The 26,241-nt window shown below is 33.0% G+C and overlaps 1 protein-coding gene across 2 annotated transcripts in view; it reads left to right on the forward strand.

Moving 5' to 3' along the window:
* The first annotated feature begins 8,735 nt into the window (after positions 1 to 8,735).
* LOC145266719 (killer cell lectin-like receptor subfamily F member 1) overlaps positions 8,736 to 26,241 on the forward strand; it is a 39,111-nt gene continuing 21,605 nt past the window's right edge. The window contains exon 1 of one of the 2 annotated variants that reach the window (XM_080122640.1): positions 8,736 to 9,463. Coding sequence is in view for 1 of the 2 variants with exons in the window: in XM_080122639.1 (XP_079978765.1) it covers positions 21,692 to 21,731 (40 nt within the window). In the remaining variant the exon portion in view is untranslated. Of the gene's footprint in view, positions 9,464 to 21,569; positions 21,732 to 26,241 lie in introns of those variants that run through there. The other variant, XM_080122639.1, reaches the window with a different exon arrangement.

Below are 26,241 nucleotides of genomic sequence, written 5' to 3' on the forward strand. Positions count from 1 at the left end.
AATATATTTTATATATATATATAAATATATTATATATATATAAATATATTATATATATATATATAAATATATTATATATATATAAATATATTATATATATAAATATATATTATATATATATAAATATATTTTATATATATATATAAATATATTATATATATATAAATATATTATATATATATAAATATATTTTATATATATAAATATATTTTATATATATATATATATATATATAAATATATTATATATATAAATATATTTTATATATATAAATATATTTTATATATATATATATAAATATATTATATATATATAAATATATTTTATATATATATATAAATATATTATATATATATATATATATATATATAAATATATTTTATATATATATATATATATAAATATATTATATATATATAAATATATTATATATATATATATATATTATATATTATATGTTGTAATATGTATATATCAAATTTATTTGAGCCCTACACAATAAATTTTAAGGGGTCATAATAGGGGTCAAAGCTAAAAAAAATTGACCGTTTTTTTTTTTGTTTTGCTCAGCATACACCTCCAAACACCCGGGCAACGCCGAGCTGAAATGCTTGTGATTATTAAATTAATTTGTTTTGTCACTAGAATTGTTATTTAAGAAAGGACTTTTATGGACCGTATATCTTTTTTTTTTTAAGTTTTGCTAGTTAGACCTATGTAGAATTTGTTAGTATTAGGATCCTATTTTGCTTTAATACTAACTAGCTATATTGTTGTATACTGGTGGTATTAAGATGACGTATATTCTGTATAGATCAAACTTTACACAGAGATATACAGGCCATAAAAATTCTTTCCTAAATCTCAATTATATTATTTGATACATTTACTAGTATATTAAAATATCATATTCATTAAAAAAAATTCTGTAAATGAACATATTTAATTTATGAGAGTTCATATAGAAACATTGTTTTAATTTGAATAAAATAAAATACGCATCAAGTGGGCTTCAAAGCCAAATCAAAACGTAATATTAGGAAAATAAACACACTGAAGACGGAGTATACCTCTGAAATATATTTGTGATAAATTTCAAACAAGTAAAATATTTGTTTATTTTCCTAATATTACGTTGTATTTGGCTTTCAAGCTCACTTGATGCGTATTTTATTTTATATTTAGTTTATTTTAAAAATATATTTATAACAAAATAGTTTCTGTAAATAAACATATTTTTGGAAGTTTTTGTTCCAACAATTATGTATCGTCATGTACATATTTGTTATATTTTTTATTCTGATTCATATTTTTATTTTCCGCATTTTGTACCTTTATTGAACTTAGTTTCGTACATTTTGATATGCATACGAAACTACATTTGATATGAAAAAAAAGGCAATGCTAGCTCCTTTGAAATTACGTTACTGAATCCAGCGCAAAAATCCTTTTCGAATCCAGCCGACCAGGAGAGTGGACGTGTACTTCATTGCATGTCGTGGACAAGGATTCCCGAGTTTTTCCTTTTGGAAGTACAACCCAGCAAGAAGAAAACGAGGCGAACACTTTCTACGCGGCAACGGTATCGCATATTTTATATTTATATAGCTTGTGAGTACGTTCTTTTGGAATTTATTGGATGTTTTTGGAAGTACTCACTCTTAATTTTCATTTTAATGGTAGTCGTTTGGTGTAGCGACGTTTACAACTTATGAACCAGTTTTTTTTTTGTGCTATTTTTTGTTACCTGACGTTTTTTTTTTTTGCCTGCAAAGGGAATAATTTGTAACCTATTTGTAAATAAAATCTTGTCTTCATTTTCAAACAATACCTCGTTCTGTTTTATTCGTGTGTCCCCCTCCCCTTTATTTTGTCCTTTTATTTATTTACTAGCGGGGCTACCCGGCGTTGCCCGGGTGTTTAGAGGTGTGTGGGTAAATCAAAACAAAAGAATGAGCGAAGTAATCACCCTGTTTAAATATTATAAAAAAAATGTTAAAACTTAAAAAAAACAAAAAAAAAAAAAAACTAACGTAAGGCAAACGAACGATGTTAAAATTTCTTAAAATCGGAAAAACAAAAACAAAAAAAGAAAACGCGAATGTGATGGACCCCCCCCCCCAGAAAAACGAACGTTAAAACTTCTTTAAAAAATCTGAAAAATGAAAAAAAACAAAAAAAAAAAAAACATGCAACGTGAAAAATAGCTTAAATAACCCTGTTTCAATATTAAACCTTTATTGGCTAACCCACCCTGTACAAAAATGGCTAGTTTAGGGTGAAGGAATTCATGTTTTGGGCCAATTTTTCTATATTTGTCGGCCGAAGGTTCCAGCTTGAAAATCCGTGGCCTGTGTCGAAAGTTTTTGCGAGACATACAAACACACAATCATACAAACACACACACATTTTCGCTTTTATAGATATAGATTTATTTTAGATTTATTTATGCAATTGCATGTTTTTATTAGTTTTAAGTTTGACGAAGGGTCATTTTGTTATCGGGAGCTCATAATATGACCCAGGTTCTGCCGTGGCTGGAGAGTGTGCCCCTCACCCGTCCTTACTATCCATTCTCACTATACTCTTGTTGCATTAATTTAGATCGGTCAAGGGAGAAGGAAGAAAAGAGTGAAGAGACGTAAGAGAGAAAAGGAGAAAAGAAGAGAAGAAAATAGGAGGAGAATGCAGAAAGAAAGAAGGGGGGATGAAGTAGAAGGGAAGGAAAAAGGGGGAAGACCTCCATAGTTCGCTTATTGGTGGTAGTTAAAAACATTTCTTGGTAGTTTTTATCCGTCCTGACCACTTATCCATATCCCACACAATTTTATCTGCATTTATGTTTGTAAACCTTATAGTTTATCTATTTTTATTTATTTATTTGCTCTTTATACTATTAACATTTTGTTAAAATAAAATGGAAAAAATTTGTTATAACAGTGGTAATCTATATATATATATATATATATATATATAAGTGAAAGTGTGTGTGTGTGTACATTTCCCTACGCAATAACTCTGTCAATTTTAAGCCTACAGATTCGAAATTTGATATACAGGGTACTGAGATTTGGGAAAATCGATGTGATTGGTTTTCGGAGTGAAATTTTTCGATTGAAGGGTCAAAGTTCAACGATTTGACCTTTGAGAACTCTACCAAACTCCTCTTACAATTTTGGGTCTAAACACGTGAAGTTTTAGATATAGATTCCTTGGACATGGATCTAACTTAATAACTTGATTTTAGCCCTAAACAGTAAATTTTAAGGGGTCATAATAGGGGTCAAAGTTAAAAAAATTGACCGTTTTTTTTTTTGTTTTGCTCAGCATATACCTAAAAACACCCGGGCAACGCCGGGCTGAAATGCTAGTTATTATTAAATTAATTTGTTTTGTCACTAGAATTGTGATTTAAGAAAGGAGTTTTATGGACCGTATATCTTTGTTTAAAGTTTTGCTAGTTTGACCTATGTAGAATGTGTTAGTATTAGGATCCTATTTTGCTTTAATACTAACTAGCTATATTGTTGTATACTGGTGGTATTAAGATGACGTATATTCTGTATTTTTATTGTTGTTCATCTTGGGAGAGTCTTAGTGAGATATCTAGAGACAGGGTACATACCCTGTAATTCAACTAGAAGAGATTTTTGAATATCTTGATAGATAGACTGAGAGATAGTGCGTTTGACATTTACGTTGACATTTGTACCTATATGTTTGTTGTAAATCGTCTATATATAGATATACAAACTGTCATTAGCCTATTAAGCGACGCTCTTTGTGTAAACAAATCGAGCGGAGGCATTTGGACGATGTTAAAATATCGTTAATTCATTACCCTCACCGCAGCAGCCGTATAGTGCAATGGTGAGAAGCCTTTACTGTCATTTGGGCGGCCGTGTTTCGATCCTGGCTTTAGGCAGTTGCCTGTATAGCCGCACTGATATGCTGTGAATCAGCGAAATAGTACTGTATGTGGATGGCCAACGATATAATTATATATATATATCATTCAACCAGGGTAGTGGGTTGTCATTCAACCACGGTAGTGGTTGAATATATGCTTAAGTCCGAAATTGAATGAATCGAGACACATTCAAACCCCCACCACTAATTCCGTTCGCAACCAAATTTCAAACAGGTTATATAGTTGGATAGAACACCTCATTAGCTACATTTTGAAAAAAAGAATTTCGAAAATTGGTTCAGTAGAAAAAAAGTTACAACAAAATATGTGGGTTCACAAACAGGAGAGTAAGTACATAAGTGACTAACGCTTTTTTTTTTTTTTGCATAACTTTTTTTGTATATAAATATTTTTTACTGCGATTTTGCCAATATGACATGTTAGCGTAACGTTTAGAGTACCGGGGGTTGGTGGAAAGATTTTAGGTTCAATCCCGTGTATAGTTTTTTTTTTTATAATTAAAAAACCGAACTTTTTTTTAATAACTAACTTTTTTTAACTCCCCTTATGATTTTATAGCAAAAAATGGTGAATTTATCGATTAAAAATATTAGTGAATTCTATGATATACATATTCTTTGAATGAACTCAAATTTTTCGTTATCACATTTGATGAAAAATGTAGTCCCATTTTGGCAATGCGTCTGACCAATGATGCTTTTGAACCCGTGACCAGCACTGCGATGTCATCAGCATCAGCCTGGGCATAAATATTCCTATTTTTAAACTCCTTTAAAAGAGGATTCAGCATACAGTTCCATAGTAAAGGTGATAAAATCCCACTTTGGGGGTTTCATTTAACTACTTCCCTTTTAACAGTTGCCCTCAGTAGTCCTACTTGAACTGTTCTGTGCCTCACCATATACTCAATCCATCGGATAAGTACTGGTGGCACATTGAGTTCTCGTAGCGACTTGAACATACTACTGAAGGGTATGTTGTCAAAAGCTCCAACGATATCTAAAAAGACACCGAGTGCCATCTTCTTTTTTTGTTAGTTTACGCTCTATACAGATCACGAATTCATGAACCGCAGTCTCGGTAGAGACCCTGGCTCGGAACTACTGTGATTGAATGATAAATATTGCATAAATGTGTGTTTGAGAGCTAATTTTTTTTTGACAATCATTAATAAATATTATAAATTTATATATTAATACAATAGCAATGCCTGGAAAAATCATGGATTATATGGAAAAATGCGCGCATGAAAAGTAATATTCTTAAGATTTTATTAAACCTGGAAAAGTAAAGGACAAGAAATTCAACCTGGAAAAGTAAAGAACAAGATATTCTAGTAAAGTAAAAAATAAGAATTTTTTAGACTTAAAATATTGCAGCTACAAATAAAATTTGAATATTGATAAATATTTTATTTATTATTTGCATATGTTTATTGTTGACTTAGAAAGAATTAAATGATCCTAATTATGATATAATAAAATTATTAATTTTTATGTAAATTATAAAATTATTAATTCCATCTACTAACTAACTAACTAATGAATTAATTTTATTCAAACAATTTTCACTACATAAATATATGCAAATAATAGGGGGAAATAAGTTCAATCCAGCGACTGACACCCTTTCTAACTCAACAATAAACAACAACATATGCAAATAATAAATAAAATATTTATCAATATTCAAATTTTATTTGTAGCTGCAATATTTTAAGTCTAAAAAATTCTTATTTTTTACTTTACTAGAATATCTTGTTCTTTACTTTTCCAGGTTGAATTTCTTGTCCTTTACTTTTCCAGGTTTAATAAAATCTTAAGAATATTACTTTTCATGCGCGCATTTTTCCATATAATATATATATATGTGTGTGTGTGTGTGTGTGTGTGTGTGTGTGTGTGTGTGTGTATGATACTTATTTTGTTAACTTATGATTTTGTACTCACTCTTTTGTGTGCTTACTATATCACAATTTCTCTCGCTTTCTCTCACACGCGTCTATCATTTAAAACCCTTTTCCTAAAAATGTTTCTCTAAAACTGTCTCTTCGAAAATGTTACGTATATGTCTGTTATAAATCGTCTAGTGATTGAAATGACAGCTGATTTCATTTATCAATGAATAACGAGACACTTTGTTATAAACCAGACTTGGTTTATTTATTAAACATTCATATGAATACACAATACGGCGGTGGAGGAGGTGGTGGGAGAGGTGTGGGTTGCTAACGGACAGGCAGTTCCTCGTCGTCTGTCTCTCTTTCTTCGTCTCCCCTTTGTTTTGTTTACCATCTCACTTTTATGGACTTCCTCGATCTGGTAACCCATAAACCAATTGACGTCATTGATCCATATTTTGACCAGCCTGGTGTTTGATTTTTGTCTGACCCATGACCGAATTACGTCATCTCCAGATCATCACAATTCCCGGGTTACATTTTTTGTCTGCCTGAACATGAGTTCATTCGCACCTTTCTCCATAAAACGACCTGACTCATAAAACGATTTGCGTCATAGGACCAGGTCATCACAATTCCCGGGTTACGTTTTTGTCGGCCGGACATTCGCACCTTGCCTCTCCATAACAATATCACAGAGGTTGTAAGGCAGTTCTGTGTGAGGGGCATTTAGATTTATTTTTACCATTAAAGTTTCTATTATTTTCTTTTAATTAGATTCTGTGATTTTATTTAAAATTTCATTATTATGGTTTTTTATTATTTTTTCCAACTTATTGCCGCAACTATAGCTCAATTTAATAGTATTTTTATTAAATATTTTGTGGAGGATGTTGTCGGAGTGGTGTAGCTTAATGAGATTAATGAATTTTTTTACAAAGTTGGTTTTGACCATTTGATTGAAGAGGGAGGTAAACCAAATAATTTTTCTTTTACTGGTTTTACTAGATGAGAGTGTTTTTTTTTGTGTGGGTTCAATGTAATCTAACTTAGTTTCTTTATATCCACTATTTTCTATCGTAGAAGTTTTTATGTTTATCAAAAATTTCCTTGGCTGAGGAGTTAGAGCTAATTCTTCTACTTATGGATTTGGGGATATGTTTAATGATAGTATTTGAGATATGATTTGAGAGAGGATGGCTATATAAAGGGTTACTATTATCTTTTTTATAGGGTTCTTATGTACCTTTCTTAAGATTTCATGTAATGTCTAGGAAGTGGACTATTTTATGTTTGTGGTAATTTCAACTTTAAGGTTAATTCTTTTGAATTCTTTTATGATAATATTTTTGATTCTATCACATTTACGGCCGTCAGCATTTTTTACGAAAAAAGACTCTCATCTCTATACAGGCCAATTGTTTCAACTTCAGTGTCCTTAGCTAGATTGTTTAGGATATATGTATAGTCTTACTGAGTCAATGATTTTGCAGAGTCCAGAGATCCTATAGGAATATCAAATAGTGTAGCTTGCTTTTTAATCCATTGTTCATTTCTACTAATAAACAGTGTTCCTACATTTTCTAATGATGTCGATTTCGTCTTTGGAAATGTCGGTAAGAGAGAGGCAAATTCCATTATATCATTGAATTGGTAGATAGATAGTAATTTGTAACATCGAATTGTATGAAAGAACATTTTTCCTTGTTTTTTTTTTTTATCTTACAGAACCAGTTGACTGCCTCAGAGAATCAGTTAACTATATATAATGTCGCTGATGAATTTACGCTGACTCTTTCCAACCTCTTATGATTAATTCAGCGCAATGAAACCACTGGTACGGCCTTGAAATATGTATATATAGTGTCGTAATAGCCTCCTGACACGATATATATATATATATATATATATATATATATATATATATATATATATATATAAAAGCTAAGTAAATATGATTATTTAAATAAATAAAGTGTATAATTAATTATAAACAACAACTAGAAAATGAGGATAATAGCCCAAATAATTAAATAAAAATTATACAATTTACTCATTTCCAAAATAATACCAAACTAATTTCTCATCCGGGTTGTGACTTGCGATGAAAAGTAGGTTCTTTACGACACCCGGTAATGCAGAGGTCAGTGGTTAGACACTTGTTAACGAGCATCTCTCCCCCACTGACAAAGCTCCATGACACTTCCCGAAGCCAGAAGAAAATCATGCTGACCGTTTTGTGGTCTGCAACTGGTTTCATCCCTTAAAGGTTTTTGAATGCAGGCGAAACCATTACAGCAGACAAGTACTGTATACAAATGGATGAAATGCGTCAGAAACTTCGATAATAACACTCAGCATTCATCAAGAGAAAAGGCCCAATTTTCCTCCATGACAATGCCCGACCACACGTTGCTAAACCAACCTGCAGTAGTTTAACAAATTGGGCTTCAAAACACTGCTTCATCTGCCATACTCTACCGAACCTTTTACCTACCGACTGCCACTTTTTTAAGCATCTCGACAACTTTCTGTGAGAAAATGCTTCAAAAACCTAAGCAATATCAAAAACGCCTTCAGCGCCATCAGAACGCAAAATATTTTATGTTACTGGCATGAATACACTTGTTTTTGCATTGGCAAAAGTGTGTCGATTTGTTTTTTTAGCCGAGATATGTTCATCTGAATTTAAAATTTGAAAACCGCAAGAACTTTCTTATCAACGTGACGTTTGAAAGAAAAAAGATTGAAAAGAAATAGACATTTGAATACGGTCTTATGAAAGACAATTTTTATTGAATTTTTATTCCGTGTCCTTTTGTTTTTCAGCCCTTTTTTTTTTCTTTTTTTTTTTTTAGTAAGTAAGACCACAATTTTTTTTTTTTTAGTAAGTAAGACCACTATTTTGTTTTTGTTTAATTGTTTTGAATTACAAAAGACAGATTAGTTCCCGTTTTTCTTCATTTGTGATTAAATGATTTAATTTGTGACAAACTTGTTCTTTCGGCAGTCTATAAGATCTTGTGCAGACAGAAAGAGTGAAGAGAAAAGAAAAAAAGAAATGACCGCCTTTTTATATGCTTGCTCAATATGCAAATGAGACACTTCCGGTTGGATATAAAAGAATCTGATTTTTCAGAAGGGTTGGATTTGGGACTTGACTATTGAAGTGGAAAATTGTGTCAGCAGTGCATCGTGTTTTGCAGTTGGGAGGTTCTTGATAGCAGAACATAGAGTGTTGGAGTTGACTCTTTATTTTTTTTTTTCTTTTACCATGGAGGGATTCATGAAAGAAAGTAATAACCTCCCAACCGGATGTTTACTCGTAAGCTGTCACAGACAAAGTATGTAACGCGTCACGACGCACCCATCCGGTCAAAAAGAGAAAAATAATAAAATTAATTAGCCAATGAGAATGGTGCGCGATAAAAATAAGATTTAACAACATATGCGTCTGTTGAACAATATAAACCCAGAATTTTTGTAAACGAGGCCAGAGAAAAAAAACAAGACACCAAGGAAACAGTACACAGGTGCAGTCAAGCGAGAAGTTACGCTGCTTTCGCTGTTAAAGCTGGAAAACACTCCTCTCTCTGACCACTAGTCGACCAACAAAAAGAAACAAGGAATAAGTACTCTTTATGAACATTCTCCTTTTTTTTTTCCTCCGTTTATTCCAACACTTTACTTTGTATTATTTTGAAAGGTGGCGACACGTGAAAATGAACTTATTTAAACACGCACATTAAATCTAGTGTTTTGTTGTTGATAAAATTTCTCCAAAACCTTAAATTTCGTAGTTTGTCTTGTGTTAAATGGAGTTTCTATTTCATGCTTTTTATGTTGTAATACACGAAACCAGCTATAACATAGAAAGAAAAAAAAGGCACATAGGGAATAGGGCACATGCTCATGACTGTGTAGCAACATATTACTGCTTATATAAAATACAAATAAAGAGTATACCCTGCTCTACTTTGATATTGAGCACTCTTGTATTAACCTTGTGAAACTTCATTGGTTACATAACCTCTGGAAAACAATAACCTCAGATTATATATATATATATATATATATATATATATATATATATATATATATATATATATATATCACTGCTCAACTCTTCGCTTCTATAAATAAAGCCACGGTGTTCCCCAGTAGGGGCATCTCAGGCGATTAGCAATATTCTAACCCCTTCTCAAAAGAGAAGGCAAATCCTGGGAGGATGGACTTCCTAGAACTGCACAGAGCCAGTATCATAACACAGTCAACAGGGAAAAAGCTATTTCCAAAATGGCCCAGGCTCTGTTGATGTTAGTGCCAAAGGAAGCCAGTCCTGTCATTCAATTCCTCCATGCATAAAAACAATGAACCGATCAACATTCACCGGCGCCTGTTGAACGTTTACAAAGCTAATGCGGTTGATGCTAGTACAGTTAGGAAATGGGTTCGCTGATTTCAGTGAAGCGACAGGGGTTTGAGTGATAAAGCGTGCTCTGGACGCCCATGCACAATCATCGCTGGCAAAAAGTGCATTGAGAATGGTGTGACTATGTAGAAAAATGAATTCTGGAGCACAAAAGGTCGCTCGTTTTAATGGTACCACTCCCATCTTCATAGCCCATCAACTTTTCGAGTTAAAAAATAGGAGTCCTTACTTTAGGAACGTCTCTTGTTTTTTATTCAGCTCTGTGCGGGCACAGAAATACCTGGTCTGGAATCCAGGTGCAAGGTAAACCTTCCTGATGTGATGGACCTATAAATCTTGTCAGGTCGTTTTTTTTTTTAAAAGTTAGAAAAGAGGAAGCATTACGTTTGAGACGACCCTCGTACATTTATTTAATGAGATGTTGATGGACGATATGGTCGATGCGGTCATACTTATATTGATATCAAACCTTTGATGAGTACAGAAAATACCTGATCTTAATTGAGATCCGGATCCGTCCATTCACTCAAATCGATGACATCAAATGATGAACAAATTATTCTGTAATAAAAAGGTTTGGATTGAACTGGTTCTTTTGTCACGAATTGAACACGAAATAACCGACTTTCATGCAGCGTTAAATGAACGTCGTCGAATTTCCGCTATTAATTCATCAATCATGGTTCATATTTGCTTCATTATCATTGGTAGTGTGGCGTGGTCCCTGGTCTTGGTAGAAGTCATCTTGAAGCATTTTTGTGCATAACCAAGACCCACACCAACAATTAATGTGAATTGTGATGAAAAGTCATTGGTTTAGCGCAGGAAGAATCCTCGAGTAGCCTCCGGGCCTTGATAAGTGGTGACGACCATCTAAAAAAAATAACGTCTATCTATCTATCTATCTATCTATATATATATATATATATATATATATATATATATATATATATAACAGCCAATAGTTAATAAAACATGTTAAAAAAACACTTTAAAAAAGAATTAAAAACATATTCAATTTGAAAAGGAAACACTAAATTAGTAGATAGTCCTTAATCCGCGGAGTTTCGAAGAAATACTTTCCTTCTCGTCAGAGGGTAGGATTTAGCAAAATGCGGGATCGGATTTTGCTTGCAAAAGTATTTGATGAAACTGCAAGTAAGTCAAAGAGTAATGAAATCAAAAGGATGTAGTGATTACCTGATATACGCAATGGTAAACTTCAGTTTAATATAAATAACAGTATTTATAAATAATTTAATCCCAACCGTATAAAAAAGCTTAATTCACCATATATATATATATATATATATATATATATATATATATATATATATATATATATAATTGAAAGTGTGTGTGTGTGTGTGTGTGTGTACATTTCCCTACGCAATATCTCTGTCAATTTTTAGTCTACAGACTCGAAATTTGATATACAGGGTACTGAGATTTGGGAAAATCGATGTGATTGGTTTTCGGACAGAAATTTGTCGATTAAGGGGTCAAAGTTCAACGATTTGACCTTTGAGAACTCTACCAAACTCCTCCTACAATTTTGGGTCTAAACACGTGGAATTTTAGATATAGGTTCCTTGGACATGGATCTAACTTAATAACTTGATTTTAGCCCTAAACAATAAATTTTAAGGGGTCATAATAGGGGTCAAAGTTAAAAAAATTGACCGTTTTTTTTTTGTTTTGCTCAGCATACACCTCAAAACAACCGGGTAAATTACCCATATGCAAACGTATTTAACACATGTTAAAATATCTTTCTTAAGCTTGCTACTATATTTCAACCAAGCAGAAAACACCCTAACGTTCCGGCTCTTTATAGTTGATAACAGACACCGTGCAGGTTGTTTCTTTCATTACTGTTTTACCTTTATAGGGCAATTGCTCTTGACATATCAAAGGCCTTTGATAGAGTATGGCATAAAGGTTTACTTCACAAGATCTCCAGCTACGGTATAGCTGGAAATGTCTTCTCCTCTCTGATAGGTTCATAAGAGTAGTGGTTGATGGGCAGAAATCAGAAGCTCTTAATATTAATGCTGGATTCCCTCAGGGGTCCATCCTGGGCCAAAATCTCTTCCTGATATATATCAATGATCTCCCAAATCACATCCTTACATCATTCATAGACATCTATGCTGATGACACTACTATCTATGGTAGCACATCTAAGACCGTAAACGACCAAGTTCTCTCTGATTCTCTCTCCTCTGATTTTGAGCAAGTGGTACAATGGGGAAAGAGGTGACTTGTTACTTATAATGCATCTAAAACCAAGCTTTTATCTTTACATCATCAACGCTATGATCCCAATCTGGCATCAATTGAAATGAATGACTCTCGTCTTGGGGAGACTTGAATTTTACTCTTGATCTTAAATGGAACACATACATTAAATCCGTTGCCAAGGCCGCTGGAAAAATGGTGGGATCCTTCTATTGATCCAGTAGATATCTCACTGCTGATGCAATTCTCTATCTATATAAGAGCCAGGTACGTCCAAGGATGGAGTACTGTTGCCACATCTGGGCAGGAGCTGCTAGAAAGGACTTATCTTGCCTTGATAGGGTTCAAAATAGACTTCGTAGCCTTGTGAGGGATGTCCTTTTCTCTTCCCTGCAACCTCTTTCTCACAGAAGAGATGTTGAGAGTTTGTCTCTGCTTTATCGTTATTTTCATGGCAGGTGCTCGGCTGAACTCCAATCTATGATCTCCCCTCGCCAAACTTTCACAAGAAACACCCGTCTAGCAGAAAACACTATCACTAGTTTCCCCCACTCTTTATCTGTACCTAAACCTAAGCGTAGATTTTATGAGCAAAGCTTCTTTCTTAGAACTGCACGCCTATGGAATTGTCTTCCGTTTTTCTGCTTTCCAACTGACTACAATATGGCTGTCTTCAAGTCTAACGTAAACAAGTTTTTGATGAGCCGTTCCATATAAGTTAACAATTTTACCGAATCTCCATTACTAACGGTTACTATATTGTCCAATTTCTACTGTACACTCTTTAACCCTTATCCTCGAGTGGCCTCTTGGCCTTGATAAGTGGTGATGCCTATGTAAAAAAAAAAAAAAAATGGTTAAAACAAAGGAATTGACTAATGATATGCGCCAGGAAATCATAGCAAGGCATAAAGATGAAAAGTATGCAGGAAAATTGCTTCAAAACTAACTTCGGTGGTTAGTACACTCGGGGCTGTCGTGAGAAAGTGGAAAACAACGAATGGTCATACTAAGAAGTGGTTGGCCACGTAAATTAAATGACGTTACTGTGCGTTACATTGCTCGTAACGTGAAGAAAGAACAATTTCTGACTTGTTCAGGAATTCAGAAGGATTTGTAGAAAGCAGGTATTGAAGTAAGCAAGGAGACAATCAAGAGATCATTGAATCGTACAGACCTGTATTCTAGATTACCGAGAAAGACTCCATTGTTGAGTCCTAGATATGTGAAAGATCGTTTGAAATTTGTTTGTGAATATCATTGTGAATCGGATGACTTTTGCAACAAAGTTATTTAATCAGATGAAACAAAAATTGAGCTTTTCAGAAGAAAGATGCACACCGGTGTATGGAGGATAATGGGCATAGAATTTAAACTGTAAAATTTGGAGATGGAAGTGTGATTATTTGGGGCTATTTTTCTGCAAATGGAGTACAAGGAATGGAAATCATAGAATGGCAAATTAATGCAGCAAAATACACAAAGATTTTGTCAACACATCTGTTCAAGAGTGCCGCAGATTTAGGATTGGGCCGTGACTTTATCTTCCAGCAAGACAAAAATCCCAAGCACAAGGCTAAAATAATTATTAAATGGTTTAAGGATAATGGGATTAGTGTCCTACAGTGGCCTAACCAATAACAAAAATCTGTGGAAAACGTGGAAGTTAAGAGTGCGTGTTAGAGATCCCAAGAATATCTAAGGATTAAAGAAATTTTGCAGAGAAGAATGGATAAAACTACGAGCAAGTTCTTGTGAGAAACTAGTAAGCAGTTATGGAAAGCATTTGGGGCTGAAAAGCAAAACAGAGGATATACAACTAACGATTACTAAATGTGTTAAATACTTTTGGATAATTTGTATTTTTTGTTAATATTTGTCAACTGAGTATATCTTCATTTCTGTTTTAGTTTTAGATGGATGATATCTGTTCAAAGATTGTGTGTAAATTTTATTCAATTTAACTTGATATATATATATATATATATATATATATATGTATATATATATATATATATCCGTATATATATATATATATATATATCCGTATATATATATATATATATATATACGACTATATATATATATATATATATATATATATATATATATCCGTACATATACATATATATATATATACGTATATATATATATATATATATATATGTATATATATATATATATATATATCCGTATATATATATATATATATACGTATATATATATATATATATATGTATATATATATATATATATATATATCCGTATATATATATATATCCCCGCATATATATATATATATATATATATATATATATATATATATATATATATATATATATATATATATATATTAAGTAATGTGATTTATAATTTAAAAATTTTTTAAATTTTTAAAATTTAAAAATCAAAATTTAATTAAATTAAAAATCAGTTTCATAAGAAGGAACAACAACAAAGTCAATTATCTGTACGATCGTTTCGGAAATCCGTGCTTTTTATTTGTGGTATACATGAAGTAACGTAGAACAATTATACATAGTTTTTTTGGTAAGCACGGTCTCCTCATCAGCAAATTTAGGAGGATTTCTATTGAATTGAAAAGACACCAAAAATAAACCTAGCATTAAAAGTAAGGCAGATGAATCTGAAAAATTGAAGTAAAAGGTTTGGATTTAAAATTTATAAGAAAATTAATAAGAAAATTGGTATAGGTTAGAGATAGAAATGAGTAGAAAAAATATATATTTTTTTTGAATTTACATAATAAATTTGATTTAAAAATATATAGATATAGTTACCTTTTAGATTTTCTTTTTTTGAAATCAGGAACTGTATTTAAAGTAGTCATTTAGATGTTTGCTATAGCTTTTTATTTTATTGAATGATGAATTTTAAAAGGGCGACGCTCGTGCAGTAAATTGTTTCCGTTAGCGTATTTTGATTTAAAGACGCTACAGTTAATATCTATAGAGAGAGAGTATTTATTTTGCAAGTTTTTAAGGGGAGATAATTGTCATGGCTTTATTTATTATTTGATTTACGAGTCTAAGGGCGGTAATTGGTTTAACTTAATTTATTAAAAAAAATATTAGATAATAATATAAATAAACAACAAACTAAAACCCGCAAACGTAAGAATAGACACAAGGAGATCCTATGGTTCAACCCCCCGTATTCCAAAAACCTAGAAACAAACATAGCTAGAGAATTTTTTAAAATATTAGATAAGAACTTTAAAGCCCCCCATAGATATAATAAGATTTTCAATAAGAACACAATTAAAGTCTCTTACTCTACTATGCCTAACCTTCATCAGAAAATAATTAGCTCTAATAATAATAAAATTAATAAACTACAAAATGCAACTATACAAAATACATCGGACTGTAACTGTAGAAGAAAAAATAAATGTCCCCTACAAGGCTCATGTAAAATTAAAAATGTTATCTATAGCTGCACAGTATCAAAAACTCCAAATATACAAGAACCTATCAACAGCCATAACTCAACTACCAGATTAAATAATAACACCAACTTAAATCAATCTACCGATCAATTATTAACCAACCCACCACATTATAATCCAACAATAGACCTAACGGAAAATAATCATAATAATCAAGAGGTAATATATATTGGTTCCACATCTGGCCCAATAAAACATAGAATTTCAACGCACAAACATTCTTTTAAAAATAACTCTCTATCAAACCAAACTACTCTATCCAACTATATTTGGCAACTAAAAAATAGCAATATTTCTTTCAACTTAAAATGGCAAATAATTGAGACTTGCAAATCATATAAACCAGGAGATAAATTTTGTACATTATGTACAAAAGAAACCCTAAAAATTTTAAAATATGAAGATATAAAAAGCACAACCAAACTAGTAAATTCAAGACATGAGCTTCTATCATGTAATCATAAACGTTGGTTTAAATTTAATAAATATAAACCACCTTAAATCATTAAAAATTACTCATTAGTAAAAATAGATATTTTTTTTTTTTTTTTTTTTTTTAATAAATTAAGTTAAACCAATTACCAATTATGCATACACATACATATATCCGTATAAAAAAAAATACATGTAGAATAAGCCGGGAAAGCATAAGAGTTCGGTGAACAAAAGGCCCTTGGGTTTAAATTAAATCAAAGGATTGCTTCACTAGGAATACTTTAAATTTCTTGAAGTTCGATTATAAAGGCCATAAAATTTATGTTTATATAGACAGGCCAGGCCTAGAAATTTGAATACATACTTTCTCGTTTATGAACACGAGGGACAGGTCCATCGAATCGCCATAAATACTTAATGTAGTAGTTCTAATCTCCAAGAGATACAAGAAGTATAGTTTATAGCAGTCCTTTAAATTTCCATATTTCTCCAAATAATTTGTTTTAGTCTGGTGAATTCTTATTCCTCCTAATTTGGCTGGTAAAAAACTATTTTTTCAACAGAGACTCTTGTGATGGAAATTACCCGTAGCTGGACTGGTTCAACTGTATTCAAATCTAAGTTATATTATCAGTAGGAAGTAGCATCTAGATGGAACGCTTGGCTGGTAGCCGGAGGGGGTAGGATAGAGATAAGGATATGTGACGGAGTTGGGTTGGGTTGAATCGGGGGAGCTTTTCTTATGTTATATTTTCTTATTGAGGGTTGGGGGCTCGCCAGTGGGGTTTAGGAGTGGTAGTTATATAGTTCTAAATTTAGGTTTTAAGTCTTTAGCCCTGTGAGGTGGTTTCTAAGCTATATTTTCATTGGGCCTGGATTTTATATTGTTTAGGTTATATTGTCGTTGCATTGGTGGTTTGGTTGCAGTTTAACAGGTGGTATTAAGCGTACATGTTTACGGGGGTAGGGTTTGTTAGGCAAAGTTGTTTATGGGCTTATGATTAAAGCAGATATAGTGTTAATTAGGCCTTGCCAAAATGCAGGCTATTCTAGGTTGGAAATTTATTTAAAGTTATGTAATGGTTGTGTGTTCAGAGGGTGTGCTAATATTTTATATTAAAGAGTTGAAGATTTTTATGGCGATTTTTTCAGATCGCGAGAGTTTATGGGTGGTTAAAAAAAAAAAAAAAGATTTAGTTTGGGGTGTCGTCCAATAGTTCTATACTAGGAGAAACGGTTAGTGATGGATATTGTTGAATTTTATGGATGGTGAGGAAGCGCAATAAGCTAATACCTGTCCGGTGGTGCATTTTCAGTGGGGTTAATTGCATTTACGTATCTGAACTTTCTCTTGTTCCTGCAACTGCAAATTATCTCTTGTTTTGAATTGAGGATGTTTAATTTTTTAGGCGCCGTTATAATCTTGGTTGCCTCTGCATTACATAGAAGGCAGTATTTAGATCCTGGGCTGTATGACTTGGATTTCCTTAGTATTTTCCATTTTAATGTGAAGTCTATTTTGTTTTGTTTTAGATTTCTAACTAGGTTAGATAGGGTAGTTTTTGTTTTAGGGTTCTCCTTTGAGATTGATTGTAAATGGTTTGCAATTCTGGCCTTTATCAGGAAGGAGGATAATCCTATGTGAGTATGTATTATAGGGCTTCTGTGTGGTGTATCTAGAGGTTCTTCATTTATCTGAGGGTGGCTTGAGTTTCTATGTTCAGGTTCTGTAGAGCTTATACCTATCTGCTCTGTGGTCAGTTGTTCAGATTGTGTAATATTGCTTATTGGGTTATATGGATTCTCTCTGGTGTAACTGGTACTATAGGTTTGGGCTGTCAGGTTATTAGTTGTCGTATTAGGTGGGAGTTCTGTTACTGTACATGAATATATGACGCCTGAGTGTACACAGTCATTCTCCAGTGGCCATTTAGTTGGGTCGTTACAATTGCAGTTTGGTTGGGCTAGACTAGGGTTGCCATTAATTATTTTCTGCGCTGATTCTATTTTCTTATTATTAGTGTTTATAATAGTTTGTGCTACATTAGGCATAGTTGAGAAATCCTTCTGGTGCAGTGGTTAGAGTACTGGAAAAAATCAATTGTGAAAGTGATATTCTCCTGAAGGTTGAAGGTTCAATCCTCAGTGTGGGCGACCGAAATATACATTTGCGAATTACTTAGGACCTCTATTCAGTCATGGCTGACGGACCAAGAGCATGCTGACCCCGTGAATTAAATAAAGGATTCTGCTAGAAATTCCGTCCAAATTCCCGAGTTTGACAGAAACATTCCCGAGTTTGACAAGATATACCTGAAGAAGGTCGGAGGTTATATCGACCAAAACGTTGAGAAAATCACACTCAAGATGAGAACAGTAGTCCAATGAGTAATAATACACACACACACATATATATATATATAACTTGAGTTCCTTCAGCCATAATTGAAAGCGAAACCAAAAGTTATGAAAAATTCTTGATAAAATTATTTATAAAAAAAATAAATTACTAGAGTGCCATCAGTTATAATTGAAACCGAAAGTACAACTTATGAAGAATTCTTGGTAAAATTATTTGTGACAAGAAATGGAAGTACATAACAATTAAACGACCCAGATGTAAGCGTGACACAGAAAATAACATACACGCTATCGTATTAATATATAGATTTTATTGTTGGCATTCGTTTACCCAATATCTTTCTATTTAGACTTCTTTCTAGAAGGACATCGGATACTTACATGCAGATTACAACCATTATAAGTGAAAATGTTTCTGTGGAACGAACTGGATTCGAACTTGGCTCAACCGTGTCGTCAGTTTGTATCTTTAACCACTTAGCCACCTTTACCTCCATTCAATAAAATGAGGAGTCAGTATTTTATAAGGTAAACAGTGAGACAACGCCGAAGAGGATTGGTTCATTTTTGTTTTTTTTTTACTTGGGAGTCACCACTTATCAAGACCCGAAGGCCACTCAAGGATAAAGGTTCCATCCATTCAGTGCGGCCGTAGCCGAGACTGAACTCACTGCACGAGTTTGTAGTGTAATTCAAATCTTTTTGGTGGCAAGGGTATTTTTTATTGTGATTCCATCACTAGATGGGTTGCCTACCATGGCTTAAGAGAGTCATATCTACCCTCGAGAGAAAGATAGACCACGCCAGTTTCTCAACCTGGTATTTTACTTTGCAGTACATCCAGCGCTTTACCTTCAAGGAGACATATAACAGATAATAATAAGTAATCACTTTTAAAATATAAAAACGTTTTTTTTTTTTTAGTGAAAAAATAATTTTGTTATTTAAAAAATTAAATTATATCCAGTTTGTTTTGATTTTAAGCTTTTTATTTAAAAAAAAAATGAAATTTACGGATTGTAAAGTAACAAGCCCGTTGCAACAGACCGTACAGAGAAATCTTTCTAGACTGAGGCAGCATTTAAGAAATTCGCTTAAACTGGTATATAGCCATCAAAAGGTGCTCAATACTTTTAGAACTGCTGGTGAACCTGAACGGTCGGAACCCCCTTACGATTTTTTTTTTCTTTTTCATCATTTTCAACTATTTGTGCTTATTGATTATCGATTGGGCATTCCATCCCTCCATCACTCCAGCACAGCCGCAACCGAGATTGAACTCCCTGCACGAGTTTGTAGTGTAATTCAAATCCTGACAAGAGCTGAATACTTGATGCTTCGCCAGGACTATCAAGGGTATTTTTTATAGTGACGCCATCACTAGATGGGGTGCCTACCATGGCTTAAGAGAGTCCCATCTACCCTCGAGTGAAGGATAGACCGCACCAGTTTCTCAACCTGGTATTTTACCTTGCGGTGCATACAGTGCCTCGCCTTCTCAAATGGTCACCCATCTGGTACTGGCCAGGCTCAACGTTGCTTAACTCCGGTGATCTGGCGAGAACCGGTGTGTCAACGTGATTGTGCCGTATATATATGGATAAGGAGTCACCACTTATCAAGGCCCAATGGCCACTCGAGGATAAGGATTAATGAATGTAAAATGGTAGTGTAGTAATCGTTAATGGTGTAAATTGGGTAGAATTTGATTATTTATGGGGACGGCTCAACAAGAATTTGTTTACATTGGATTTGAAGGCTACCATGTGGTATTCAACTGGGAAGCAGGCCAACAAAACAGTGTTCCAAAGGCGGGCAGTTCTAGGAACGAAGCTTTGTTCATGGAATCTGCATCTAGATTTAGGCACAGATAGAGAGGGAGGGGAATCATATATAGTGGTTGTAGCTAGTCGAGTGTTTTTTTGTGAAAGTTTTGCAAGGGGTAACCATAGATTGGATTTCACCCGATCATTTGCCATGAAAATAGCGATAGAGCATAGAGAGACTGCGGTTGTAAAGAAGGGTAATCCATTTCTTATGAATCTGATGATCCTGTCGTTGGCATTCGTTTCTCGGATATCTTTCTAGTTAGAATTTTTTCTAGAAAGACATCGAGAGGGAACATGTGGTGAAGGTTGCCAACATCTTCAGTGAAAGGGTTTCTGTGGAACTAGATTCGCACTTGGCACATCCAGGTTGTGATGTTAACCACATCACCACCGCCACCTTCCTGATTCTGTTGCTGTCATTCTTGTGGGAAGGACCACGTGAAAGTTACCAAGCACCCCTAATTGAAAATGGAACTATAAAACCTGCTGAATTCGAACTTAGCACACCCAGGTTCAGTGACGTGCGGAGACTTTTTCAGGGCAGGTGTTAAAGTGAAAAATAATGGAGTTTCAGTGCCTATAATACATTCCTCTGACACTTTTAAAACAGGAGTAAAAGGGGCAGGTACTTGGGCACCCCTACCAGCCACATTTCTGCACGTCCCTGCACAGGTTGTCAGCCTGTGTCATTAACCACATGTGGGGGGAACCATGTGAAAGTTACCCTAATTAAATATGCTGCTATAAAGCCTGCTGGATTCGAACTTGGAACAACCAGGTTATCAGTCTGTATCGTTAACCACTTAGCCGTCTTCGAAAGTGAATGAAAAGCCCAGTATTAATCCAGAGTAATTAAATACATTATTTAAAACATGAAAAGGACACAGTGTGATCGATTTCGTGTCACATCAATATCGATCAAGTCTCAAGTAGCCATGTTGACATCCGGTCACATAGCAATTTGGGGAACAATAAAGAATATCCCATTAGGGAACTTGTATTCATAAAAAGAGCATTAAATCGAGAGAAGCCAGTCAGAATCGGACGTGGCATTAACAACAGTGATCTGTTCTCCTTTGGTACCCAAGACATCATGTCCACAATCGTTTTCATCATTTTTTTTGCCGGAATTGGTAAGTTGATATTGTGTATAATTCTTTCACAAATGAGTTTACATTATAGCAACAGCCACTTACCATCGATTTCTCACTGGCAATGAGCATTGGTCTTCATTGGGATTTGGGTGGTAATAAGCCTTAATATTATTTTTTATTATTATTGTTATTATTATTATCATTGTACTCACTAGGAGTTCTCACATGGGCTATCATCAGAGATTACTCACTGACAACTGGTGGTGTTCCCTGGAGTCTGAGTGACAACAAGTCTCCCCAGATTTCCAGTACTCTCTATCCCTTTTGATAACCTTTACAAATGAATTTGCATAATCACAACAACCACCGATTTCTCATTGGCAAAGACAATTTATCTTCATTGGAATAACTACTGATGCTCCTTTTTCTAAAATTTTATTTATTTATTTTTTAATTTAAAAAAATCTTCTTCTTCTTCCTCCTCTTCTTCTTCTTATTATTATTATTGTATATTACCAACGGGATCTGTGGAAATTCCACAGGGGACTCATTCATATGCAATATATTGATGTTGGCATTCTGTAGATGTTCAATGTAAATGGAGACGCTCTGATATTATTGTAGCTTTTTGTTAAAACTGCAATAGTATTTATCTAAGCTAGCAGGGACGCCCCGCATAGCCTGGTCATAAAATATGCTTAATTATGATATTTTAATTCTTGCAGATTTCATACATATTATTATAGAGTTAATGTTCTATCGATTTTTATATGTTATAAAGTTGTGATTTCAAAAATAAAATATATATATATATATATATGATTGGGGGCATTAGCTTGAATCGAAACCGAAACCAAAACTTATGAAAAAAAAAAAAAAATATATATATATATATATATATACATATATATATATAACTTGAAAATATATATATACTAGCTGTACCCTGCCACGCGTTGCAGTGGCTCAATTTGGTGTAATGGAAAAATTTAATAAAAGAGAAAATGCATGTTTCTTATATTAGTACAGCAATCCACTGCAAAAAGTGAAAAAGAAGGCGAAACTGAAAAAAATGGTACTCTTGCAGAATTTGATCTGGATCCTCGAGAGTTTCTGTCAATCATTCATGTTTTGGACTTGACCAACAATCAGTGGATGAAGCCGAACGTAGCAAAAATGTTGAAACGCTAAATGCTTTTTTTTTTGTTGTTTTAAAAAATGTGATTTAGTAATTAATATTTGGTTGATGGTGGGGGGAGGGGGGTTACTATACACAGATTCGAAAAAGTCGTCCAAAAACAAATAAATGAAAGCAAAGGTAAGGTAATTTACATTTCTACCTAATTGGATAATTGTTTAGTGTTTTTATGTAATGTAAAATGTTTAATTGGCTCAAAAAACAGAAATGGTCGCGAATTCTGTTGAATACGTTAAGTTTGGGAAAGTAAGTTGAAAACTAAAAACTATACAAAACAGTGTCTGAAACTCACTGAACATATGTTACCATGACATAGGCTGGCATAATGGATAGGTTTCTGACAGTATTTTGTATAGTTTTTTTAGTTTTAACTCACTTTCTCTAACTTAAAGTAATCAACAGTGTTCACCACCATTTGTAGCTTTCAAATACACCAATAAACACTGTTTTTCGAGCCGACTAAACGTTACATTAAATGAAAAGGGGTTATATTACTAAACACAGATACAAAGAAGTTGTCAAAAAATAAATATATAACAAATAAATGTTATCAAAGGCAAGAAAAGTAAGTGTTCTACCTAACTGGATAAGATTTTAGTGTTTTTATGTAATGTATAATCGGTTCAAAAACATTCAATGTTTATCGGTATATCTGAAAAATACAAATGGCGGCAGACTGTATCGAACACGTTAAGTTTGGGGAAATTTTGGGAAAATGAGTTTAAACTAAAAATACTGTTAGGAACTCACTCAATATATGTTACCATGATGTAGGCTGGCATATAATCGGTGGTTTTAAACTTTTGCTCGATACAGGTGACGACTTTTAAAAATCCCTTTTAGTGATTACCTGGTTTGAGGATATTTGTACAACTAAACGGCAAATCTGTTCAAAAAAATCCGGTATTATTTTACTTTAAGGCCCGTTTCACGTTCATATATAACGAAATATTTTATTGTAGATTTCGGTGTGCTAAAAACGAATCTGCAAACCGTTTACGTAGCAAAAAAAAGGTTTTCATGACATTCATGAAATTACTTTTTCGAAAAGTGGGTGATCACTTTTCAATGTAAATTTAACTTAGAATGAGCACCCACTTTCTGGCCACCTGAGAGAGGGGCATTTTTCTGTTTCTTGGCTAAAAAGTTTTTGTTTGATTTCTTTTGCATGGTAATAACCCCTGAACTCTGGGACTATTTTCCATTTAACAGCCGTAGCCTTCGTTTACGCTATGCGTAAGCATAAACGAAAGCTGTTTAGCCAATAAACATGGGAAAAAATCCCCCCTCTCTCAGGTGGCTAGAAAGTGGGTGCTCGTTTTAAGTTAAATTTACATGGAAAAGTGATCGCCACTTTTTCGAAAAAGTAATTTCTTCATGTCATAAAAACTATTTTTTTGTGACGGAAACGGTTTGCAGATTCGTTTTTAGCACACCAAAATCTACAAAAAAAATTTTGTTATTTACGAACGTGAGACGCACAGCCCTTAATGGAAAATTATATAAAAAATCCGGGGGAAAATAGTTTTCAATAAAAACAGCAAATGAATTCGATAGAAAAAAAAATGAATGCTATTTTTTTTTTTCTTTCTGTGTGTTTCTTGGCTAAAAAGTCTTTTTGTTTGATTTCTTTTGCATGGTATTAACCCCTGAACTCTGGGACTATTTTCCATTTCGCAGACGTAGCCTTTGTTTATGCTATGCGTGAGCATAAACGAAAACTGTTAAATATGCATTCGCGTACCAAACTGCCTTGTTAAAAAAACCTTTAAGCCAATAAACACGAAAATAAATGCCCCTTCCTCAGGTGGCCAGAAAGTGGGTGCTCATTTTAAGTTAAATTTAGATGGAAAAGTGATCACCCACTTTTCGGAAAAAAAAAATTTCTTCAGATCATGAAAACTATTTTGATACTCCTTGGGCGTTGAGTTCCATGGCGACCCGCAGAATTATTTAATGGTCGTTCCCTTAGTACCCCCCTAGTCAAGGCTAACGCATGCGCACGTAACATTTTTTTTTTATTTACTTACGTGGTGGAGTTTCTATACTGATAGGTTTTTTTAAATTTTTTCACTGGATTATTATTGATTGAACACTAACCAGATTATGAAAAAAAATTGAAAAAAAAAAAAATCATTTCAACATTTGAAAGGGATACTCACTTTTTAGTTAACACGTTCTGGTAAATTGGTCACTTTTTATTTATTTTCTAAATACGGAAGTGTCTTCGGGAGATATAAAATGGTCGCATGTTGACGAAGCAATGTATCGGGAGGCGTACGGGATTAAAAATTATTGGTAAATTTTTAGATTAGGTCCACCTCCTCAATTTTCTTTTAAATGACGACTTGAAATGGTTTTCGACTATGCTGAATACGAAAATCGCATCGAAATTTTGCAGAAATAAGTAGTTATCAAGATATAAAAAGTTGTATTATGCATTGTAATCTTTGGCGGCCATCTTTTTTACGTGTGTGTATTTGTTTATGGCGCGTGTGCACATAAAAAGATGGCCGCCGAAGAATACAATGCATAATATAACTATTTATTTCCGCAAAATTTCAATGCAATTTGCGTGTTCAGCATACTCGGAAACCTATACATGTCGTCATTGAAAGGAAAATTGTGGAGGTGGACCTAATCTAAAAAAATACCAAATTATTAAACATTTCTCCAGCATGTTAGTGAAATTTATAATACTTTAAAAAAATTAAAAAGAAACAAAACAAAAGTTTTGAAAAAAAACTCACCTTTCACAAAAACAATTTAAAAAAAAAAAAAACCACAAACTGACTAAATAAGTAAAAAAAAAAAAAATAATTAAAAATCTCGAAACTTTATTTTCATGAAAACAATAAAAAAAGTCCTGTTCTCTCTATTTTTTTTTCTTTGAGAAACAAATATATTTCTGACTTACAAATGCGGTAGAGACTCATTATTTTTACTTTCTATGGTTTTGATATACCGCGTTTTTATTGCTTACAAAATGGGTGACTGATTTATCAGAACGTTGTAACTAAAAAGTGAGCACTACTTTCAAATGTCGAAATAATGATTTCTTTTTTACATTTTTTTTTTTAATAATCTGTTTAATTAGTGTCCAATCAATAATAATCCAGTGAAAAAAAATTCCAAAAACCTATAAGTATAGAAATTAAGCATGGGAGTATACAACAACGTCGCCTTTCGCACTTTTACAAACATTTTTTAAAAAAAGTAACTAAACCATTTATTGATAATTTGTCACGTGTACAAACATTTATTTATTTACGTAGGCTTAACTCCTTTCATGAATAAGAAAAGTTTTACTCTTTAAGAATAATAAAAGGAAAAAGTTACTGAACATTTATA

Source organism: Euprymna scolopes, chromosome 41, assembly GCF_053919585.1.
Source record: "Euprymna scolopes isolate OS-2025 chromosome 41, ASM5391958v1, whole genome shotgun sequence".
Taxonomy (NCBI): domain Eukaryota; kingdom Metazoa; phylum Mollusca; class Cephalopoda; order Sepiida; family Sepiolidae; genus Euprymna; species Euprymna scolopes.